This window comes from Dendrobates tinctorius, unplaced genomic scaffold, assembly GCF_039654945.1.
Source record: "Dendrobates tinctorius isolate UK_male_01 unplaced genomic scaffold, ASM3965494v1 ptg000116l, whole genome shotgun sequence".
Lineage (NCBI taxonomy): Eukaryota > Metazoa > Chordata > Amphibia > Anura > Dendrobatidae > Dendrobates > Dendrobates tinctorius.
Genome location: NW_027361784.1, coordinates 25746896 through 25756245, shown reverse-complemented (window position 1 = coordinate 25756245; position 9350 = coordinate 25746896). Strand labels below are relative to the sequence as shown.

General features: G+C 46.0%; 1 protein-coding gene across 1 annotated transcript; it reads right to left on the bottom strand.

The window, feature by feature from the left end:
- Positions 1 to 4385: 4385 nt before the first annotated feature.
- On the bottom strand, positions 4386 to 8706 carry LOC141101279 (uncharacterized). Its single transcript, XM_073590277.1, has 5 exons — positions 8638 to 8706; positions 8345 to 8486; positions 7360 to 7606; positions 6191 to 6281; positions 4386 to 5970 (listed from the first exon to the last, which is right to left on the bottom strand). The coding sequence occupies exons 2-5, from the start codon at positions 8482 to 8484 to the stop codon at positions 5717 to 5719; spliced, it is 732 nt and encodes a 243-aa protein (XP_073446378.1). The 5' UTR covers positions 8485 to 8486; positions 8638 to 8706; the 3' UTR covers positions 4386 to 5716.
- Between the last annotated feature and the right edge of the window lie 644 nt (positions 8707 to 9350).

The window sequence follows — 9350 nt, the reverse complement described above, 5'->3', positions numbered from 1 at the left end:
TTTCCAATAGTATTCCAAAAAAAAAAAAAAACAGCGCCACGCCTGCCCACAGGTTGGGCGTAGTATTTCAGCTCAGCTTCACTCGCTCAGCAGATTGACTATTTAAAAAAAAAAAAAAAAAAAAGTGCAAAATTTTACCAAAAATGTTTCAATAATCACATAAAAAACAACAAAAACAGCATTTTAAATATTTACAATAATTGAAGCAAAAAATTATTATTGAAATAATTCATTTTCCCATAATGCGCCCAGCTTTAATGTTCTAGAACAAACCGCTCCTGACATGTCTCCTTCACTGCATTCTTGCCTTTCCTATGAAATATCAGCGCACGATCACCTTTTCTTAGAACTCGGCATTTTTCTGTTCCTCCGCTATTACTCCTGTATATTGATGAATAAACCGATAACGAATCGTTACCTCCATTCCCCCTTGTCAGCACTGATTGGACAGTATCATAAAATGCAGGGACACGCCCCCCCAACTGGTAACTCCCAGTTGTCAATGTATTCATAGGGTCAGGAGAGAAGCATCTCCCGCTCTACTCCTTCACTGTTTTTAATTAATATATAAATGAGCCTTAAGTGCTCTGGGAGTGTCAAAGCACTTCCCAATCCTGTGTCTTCCTGGCTTTATTCTCCACACAGCCCCTCCTTCCTCTGCTTGACTGACAGTTCATTGCTTTACTACACAGTAGAAGATGGCGCCGAGCGGGGATTGGAGTCTGGAAGGTATAGGCTTGGGAAGTGCTTTAAGACTCCAAGAGCACTTAAAGGGGTATTCCAATTTCCAAGATCCTATCCCAATATGTATTAGGTGTAATAATAATAATAATATCAAATACAGTTAGGCCCATAAATATTTGGACAGTGAGACAGGTTTTGGCATTTTAGTTGTTTACCAAAACATATTAAAGGTACAGTTATATAATCAACCTGGGCTTAAAGTGCTGACTCTAAGCTTTAAATTTGAGGCTATTCACACCCTGATTGGAGTAAGGGTTTAGGAATTACAGCTTTTTAATATGTAGCTGCCTCTATTTAAAGGGACTAAATGTAATCGGACAATTATCTCAAATGCTCTTCAATGGGCTGCATGGACATTTCCCTCATTAATCCATCATAAATTAAGCGGTAAAAGGTCTGGAGCTGCTTCCAGGTGTGGCATTTGCATTTGGAAGCTGTAGCTGTGAACCCACAACGTGTGGTCAAAGGAGTGGAAGAGAAACTAACCATTATTAGGCTGAAAAAAAGAAGAAATCCATGAGAAGTAGCAGAAATTTTAGGAGTGGTCAAATCAACAGTTTGGTACATTCTGAAAAAAAAAAAAAAGAAAAAAGCGCACTGGTGAGTTCGGGAACTCAAAAAGGCCTGGACGTCTACAGAAGATAAAAGTGGTGTATGATCACAGAATCCTTCCCATGGTGAAGAAAAACCCCTTCACAACATCCACCCAAGTGAAGAACACTCTTCAGGAAGTCGGGGCTTCAATATCTAAGTCTGCCATAAAGAGAAGACTTCATGAGAGCAAATACAGAGGGGTCACCACAAAGAATGGGGAAAGAAACATGCCAAAAGTCAGGGACCACCATATAAATGACAATATTTATTACCTTATATAACAAGCCAAAACATTTAAAATCAGTTTTGAAATATACAAAATTGGCCCCACAGACAAAAATGCACCAAAACATCTTTATAGCATAAGCAAAATCATCAATATATTACACTCCGGCCACCGTGTACAGGTAAGTACTATGGCACCTAATATAAGACCATGCTCACTGAAGAGAGGAACCTAAGATACCTAAAATGTTATGTGCGCATGATACGACAGGCAATATCCGTTGTACCAGAAAAAAATCCTCTCTGCTCATAAAGATGGTGGAGCGAGAGCATGACACAACAAGCAGCACATAATAGTAGTCAGAAGGTGATAAGCCCCAAGATAGCAAAATAAAGGGGCATTACCATGTACAAAATAGCGCAAAAGGTGACAAGAAGTTCCACACCGGTATAGAATGGAAGATAAATAGAGGATGCAACAAAAGCTTTTTGACAGAGTCATCAATGAGTGGAACAGGCTGCCACGAGAGGTGGTGAGTTCTCCTTCAATGGAAGTCTTCAAACAGAGGCTGGACAGACATCTGACTGGGATGATTTAGCGAATCCTGCTTTGAGCAGGGGGTTGGACCAGAGGACCCAGGAGGTCCCTTCCAACTCTACGATTCTAAGCCGGTAGAAAAATTGCTGTCAGCAAGGGGTGGAGCATATGAACTCACCCGCAGCTGTGCGGTAACAATGCCGCCAGAAGAGTCCAAGAATATCTGCCCATAGATCAGGACCAGAGTGTGGTGTGGGTCGCCCTCCCAGGGCTGTGGGGTACTCGGTACCGGGCCGGTGTCAGCGGGATGTGTCACAGCGGCGGTGACCCGGTCCATGGCCCTGGGCGCCCAAGTAATGGGGAGTTATTTGTATTGCAGTTAGTTTGAATGAATAGTTTGTGACGCCACCTGTGGTGATCGGCAAGTGAGGTGTTAAGCCGACGCTGCGTGCAGATCCTCTGGGGCTTGTGGTGTGTGGCAGCCAAGATGGTGAAGCTCCCCACAGGTGGAGCTGTAGCCCCAGGGCAGTGTAGGTGTAATGGATGAGGAGAAACGCAGGCAGTGTAGGAGCTGGTACCCAGATGTAGCGGTGCTGAGGGTGTAGGCGCGATAATGAATGGAGGACACCGGGGCTAGTAGTTCCAAAGCTTTACTCACAGTCTGTAGTGCACACAGATGCCGGCCTCCGTGCCGTGTCCTCCGGGTCAGAGACTCAGTCAACCTCCAGGCAAGATGGTAGGCTCCTCTCCAACGCTCCGCCAACATGTACCTTTCTGAACGTCTCCTCCATAGCGCCTTTAAGTGTGAAGATCTCCTAGTACTGAGTTACACTGGAGTTCCTCCTAACAGATGTTCCCAAGGACTCTCCTTGTACGGCAGACAGCTGTAGCCTGCTTTGGGGACTCCCTTCTCCTGAGTCCCGGCTCTCTATCCAAATGCTGTTGTGCCCCGTCTTAGATGGGAGTAGTGCATTTACAGCCCACTACTCCACCGGTGTCTGCTGCAGAACCATTAGTGTCCATACAACCTCGGGGACCGGGCCCCAGCCTTGCGCTTAGAACCTATAGGCAGGGTGCTTCCTTCCACCCCACGTCCTCTCTGTTCTATTCTCCTTCGTTCCGTACTATTCTCTCTTTCTTATGGATGCTTAGGTTACAGATCAGTGTCCTTCTTCCTTCCTTCCCTTCCCGTGCCAGCTGGCTCAGATCACCGAGGCAGCTGCAGCACTCCTTCCTCCATCCCTTCTTCCAGGGATCCCCACTCCTCTCCGAGTGGCTTCCTTCTCCTCCCTTCCTAGGGGACTGCTCTTGCAGACTGCCCCCCGCAGACTGACCTCCAATTCTAAACCTTCCCAGTCTTTTATGTATTCTAACTCCACCCAGCTCCCAGCACATCCAGTGTTCCAAGCAGGGAACCACCAAAGCTGCTCTGCTTCTAAGCACTGAGCCGCAATGTGGTTGTGCAGAACTAACCTGGTGTGTGGGATGTGAGTGTTGGAGCGTGGAAAGAAGTTCCCACCTTATCTGGATGGTAGGGGCACTACACCTTAGGAGAAGGTGCAGTACCTCTGTGGTGACCGAGCCTCAGGGGCGCCACAGGTGCAAGTGTCAGTAGGGACACGTGGAAGCCCAACGCGTGTCGCCACTCAAGTGGCTTCTTCAGGGACAGGTCTAATGTGTTTGCTAATATTATTACATCTGCTACATATTGGGATAGGATCTTGGAAATGGGAATACCTTTTTTTGAAGGCAGAAAGATTAACAAACAAGCAACAACTGAGGTCAGCTGCAGTCAATTCCTGGCAAAGAATCACAAAGGAGGGAACCCAGAGATCGGTGACGTCCATGGCGTCCAGACTTCAGGCCTTTATTGTCTGTAAAGGATCTGCAAAGTGATCATTTTATTTATGATAAAGTTGATTTGTCCATTTATGTCTGAGCCCCTGAAATAAGCAGACTTTGTAGAAAAATGGCTGCAATTCCTAAATGTTTCACAGGATATTGTTGTTCAATCTCTTTAATTAAACCTGAAAGCCTCCACTTCAATTGCATCTCAGTTGTTTCATTTTAAATCCAAAATAATGACATGCAGAACCCAAATCATGAAGATTCGGTCACTGGCCAAATATTTCTGGACCTATCTAGAGCTCCGATTAGAAATGTAGTGTAGTTCTCCTGATTAGCTATGTCACTTAACCCATGTGCAAATTGGGACAGTCCCGCTAAATCTGGGACGGTTGGGAGCTATGGAAGTGTCATTATTAGGAGGCTCAGAAATCAGTACAATATTTCAATATTTTTTTTAATATAACTAATCACATGAAAAAAGACTGCACAGAAATATGTTTAAAGGGATATTTCCAACTTGGTAAGTTAGTGCCTGTTGCGAGGTTAGGTGATAACTTTCTGATTGGAGAATGTCCATCCTCGGGGATCACCTAATTGGCTCGAAAATGCCCTGTTGGAGCTGATCATTGGTCGCACATGTTCCATTCATTGTCCGTGGGACTGTCAGATGGCCATGCACTGTACTCCTCTATGTCCAGCAGTCTCAGAGACCATGACTAGAGCGTTGGTGTGGCTGCCTCTCCAATCCAATGGGACATTTTAGAGATTTCAGGATCATTAGACTCTCAGCAATCTGTTATCACTTATCTGTTGATAGGTCATCAATATCAGTAGGGTGGAGGTCTCATATCTGGCACTCCCTTCTGATCATCTGTTTTAGCACTGTACACTGATTAGTGGTAAGTGCCCAGAACTGCAATTCAGCCCCCTACGCAGACTACCACGAGGTGGTGAGTTCTCATTCAATGGAAGTCTTCAAACAGAGGCTGGACAGACATCTGTCTGAGCTGGTTTAGTGAATCCTGCATTGAGCAGGGGGTTGGACACGATGACCCCGGAGGTCTCTTCCAACTTTACCATAGGGAGGCTGGGTGTTGACCCCCACCAATCTGATATTAATAGATATGTCATCGATATGGAGCTAGTGGACAACCTCTTTAATATAAAAATTTCCTAAAAGGAAACCTGTCTCCTTGGACAATGCAGATATATATCTGCAGTTTTGTAACATTACAATGCTGCCCGGCTGCCTTACTGAAAGCAGCTACTTGTAGACAATTAACCTTATTCCTCCTATAAGCCGCCGGCTTTCAGTCATGGACGGAGCCACTGCAGTCACCGATGACAGCTCTCACCAAGCTCGCCCCAGCACTGTGACTGACAGATACTCTGCACAGTCAGCTGTCAATCGAAGTCCCGGGGTGTACTTTCTTGCACTGCTCACAGTATAGAGAGCGATGACTGTAGTCGCTCCGTGCACACCCCATGACTGAAAGCTGGCAGTTCACAGGAGGGAAAAAAAAAAAAAGTTTATTTTCTCCTGGTAGCCGCACTTTTAGGAAGGTGGTCGGGCAGCATTGAGTCGCTATTTTCCGGCTGATTCACCCACGCATGTAACTAGCGTTTTCCAAAGTGACAGGATCCCTTTAAACAAAAGGCTTTTATGGTGATACATTCCCTTTCAGAAGCCTCAAGATGGGACAGTATAAAGAAACACCATTCATTCTGTAAGCAGGAGTCCTTTTACAGTAGGGGATGAGTCTGGTACTAGCGCTCCGTGACAGCTTTACATTGGTACATTTCCGCTCTGCCCGTCTCATACGCCAGCTGCAACTTCTGAAGTCCTCTGGCCATAAAAGCTGCTTGTTCGTCACCTCCAAACTCTACGATCCATTGTCTTAGTTCTGGGTCTGGATGATACGTGGTGGTGGATGTAAGACCACGTGTGTTACTAGTACGTGTGGATAGAAAACCAGTCCGAGGCAGCGTGGGCAGACAAGGCAAGGAGGCCACCTGCTCTTCTAGACAGAAAAAGAAGAGTAATTCAGAAAACACAGGATTGTAGCAATAGGGGTGCAGAAGAGTAACTGCCTCCAGACCGGGTGTCTGAGGGGAACCAACGGCGCCTCTGATACAGGAGAATACGGCCAGTGAGGGGAGTGTGGGAGGCGCGGCTACCGATTTTACATTGGGGCCCAATTTGGGCTTTAAATTTCAGGTTTGGAAAACCTATGATTTTACCTGACAGCCTGGAGCTACAAGATGAAGCAAGGCCCCGATCGCTGCCAGACCTCTTACCGTTACACAAAATCAGATTTTTGGAATGTGGAAGCTGAAAGAAAACATAATCATTTAGGTCAGAAAATAAATCACATATTTTATTACATTTTGATTAAAAACACTAAAAAACATTAAAAACAAAATGGCCTGGAGCATAAACACAGACATGACAACTCTGCTTACCACAGATCATATTTCAGCTTTACTGTGTAGACTGGGACAGAGTCAGCAGAGTTATCTCATTACTATTAGATGGTCGGGGGGGGGGGGGGGTTGTAATAATAGATCCAATACACTGCTGGAGATCTAGATAAGGCTGGATGGTAACACTTACATTAGACACACAGATATTCTGTGCATGCAGCTCCCATGTCACTCCCTGATCTCTGAGGAAGGACATGTACTTCATCACCTCCTGAAGACTGGTTTAGTTTATTGACACTTTACTTTCCATTAACGTCCATTCATTGCAGCTACCAAAAAGCGCGCACACACACACACACACACACACACACACACACACACACCCCCACCCCTATCCTGCATGTATGATGAATACAGGAATGAAATGCCTGAGTCTAAGGTTCTGTATGGACGTTTTTTTTTTCTTTTTTTAAGAAATAATACAAGAGAATTCAAATTACGTATATAGGAAATTGCCTTTAAAGAGAAATTTGTCACCAGATTTTTGCTACCCTATTTGAGAGCAGCATGTTGCAGGGGCAGAGACCCTGATTCCAGCGATGCGTTACTTACCAGGCTGCTTGCTGCATTTTTTATAAAATCTGATTCCTCTGCTGCATATCTACCAGTTCTCTGGATGCTGAGCCATCTATGTCTCCGCCCACACCACTGATTGGCTGCTTCCTCCCTATGCAAAGTGTAGACCTGAAGCAGCAAATCAGTGGTGGGGCGTGGCTGGACTACATCGCAGCAGGTCTGCTAGGCCTCTATTGATAATCTCCTGCTGATACAACGGTGATTTTATAAAAGCTGTATACAGCACGCAGCCTAGAAAGTAACACATCACTTGAATCAGTATGTCTGCCCCTATATTATGCTGTTCTAAGATTGCGTGGCAAAAACCTGGTGATAGATTCCCTTTAAGCTGTTGATTGGTCACAATTTACCTGCAGCAGGACGGCAACCTCGTTCCGATTCCTAGTCTTGTTTCTTGCTTTCGGACTCTCTCTGTTGCTTTTTGCACAGTAGTAGGGAAGATGGTGTGTCTGGAGCAATGGTTGCATCTTAAGAACTTCCAGTGTGGACTTGCTAAGGCTAGCGGACACGCAGGCTCGACACGCAGCGCAGGTCTCAGGTCGGAGGCGTTGTTCTAGATGCCGGGATATAGACAAATGGCTCAGGGTGCTGGGGTCACTAGAAGGCAGGGTAGAACATCATCATAGGAAGGCTGCAGGATGGCGGCGTGGCACCAATGGATGTGCAGTACTCAGCCATGGCCGCTATGCAAGCACACAGCAAATCAGGCACACATCTTAATGTTCTGTACATACCATCCCCCTGGAAACAGTAAACGTCACATTAGGGGGCTATAGGGAATAAAAAACGTAGTCTAGAAACCAGGTTGTGACAAGTGGCACAAGAGCCCTCCAACACTCATTTCAAGTTCAACCACTTCATGGGGGGGGGGATTTCCCCTGAAGAAGCGAAAGGCGAAACACAAGTTTGGGCGCTACATCTCATGCTGAAAAAAGCAAACAAACACCAGTATAGCTTTATTGACCGAAAACTAAAAAATGAATGTCTATTGGCAGGTAAGGAGGAAAATTGAAAAGCAACGAGGTCCCGCTGGGACTATTCCCACCAGTGGGGCACTCAAAGATCCCTAAAATCAGAGGTCCCAAATTCCCCTGTAAGAAGGGGCCCACCACTCCATTTACTTCTATGGGGCTGTCAGTGACTTAGGCAGTGGGCGCCCATACACACCCCGTCTCTGCTCACGCAGGGTCGCATCGACCATACGTTTATCACCTGTCCTAAGGATTGTGTGACTTCTGCAGCTCTTTTAGTTAAATCCCCCCACAGTGACACGGGTCATATATGATCCATAGGGGGCGATCAGTCACCTGTACGCATACCCCGCCCCTCGCTCACCTGTACGTGCGACTTATCATGCGTTTCATTTCCGGCTTTCGGAGTTTTCTGGAACGCTCTCCCCCGTAACACTTCACCAGCTGCTCAGCCGTCGTCCGGGGCGGGTGCAGGTGTTTGGATCCTGCCTCTTTCTCTGACATTCCTGCCGGTAAAACGAGAAGGAGCGTGAGGGTAGAGGTTATATCGACAGCATATAACGTCACGTAGTACAACTGTGACCTCCGCAGCCATTACCAGCCCATTCTCTTCTCCCCCAGTGTCCAGCCTCCCACTTCCCACTGGTGACCACCTACCTCTGACAGCTGGGGGGGCGGGAAGAGGAAATAAAGGGGAAGGGCGGAATCCCTGGAAACATTGTATCAGTGCAGTGGGCGGAGCAATGGAACTTTCAAGCTTGATACAAAGTAACAACTACATCTCCCATGATTCCCTGGGGCAGTTTATGATCCGTACTGATTTGAAGAGATTTCTGGGAAGTGTAGTCCGGACAGTCTATAACATTTGACTTTAGTTTTCTAATTTAGTTGAAATACTAATAATGAAGTCAAGCTAAGGTCTTCAGAGAAGAATTTAAAGGGCATTTCCATTTTAAAGCAATATATTCTCCACCGAACCGGTACGCCCACCCAACTTTCCCAGGATCCTGAACGGCAAATTAACCCATACTTGTCAATTATAGAGTCGCTCTTCTGGTAGTCAGATGGCGGATATTTTTACTTATATTTATACCCATTTCTGCCTCCTCTGCACAGTTTTTTTTGGGGAAAAAGAGTCATTTTTCACCCTCACTCAACGATGGGGCAAATTTTAAGCCATTTGGTGGTCAATAACCCATCTGACCGCGGGCAGATTTTGGAAAATCTCAATAAATGACTGTTGGTCGGACGTCTCAATGAGCGTCATTGTCTAGGAGACATCCGCCGGTCACATTTCGCTTTTTCACAGCGCGTTAATTCCCGCAATGCTCTGCGGCAGTTTTCAGCATCTTCAGCACCTTGCGCCACCT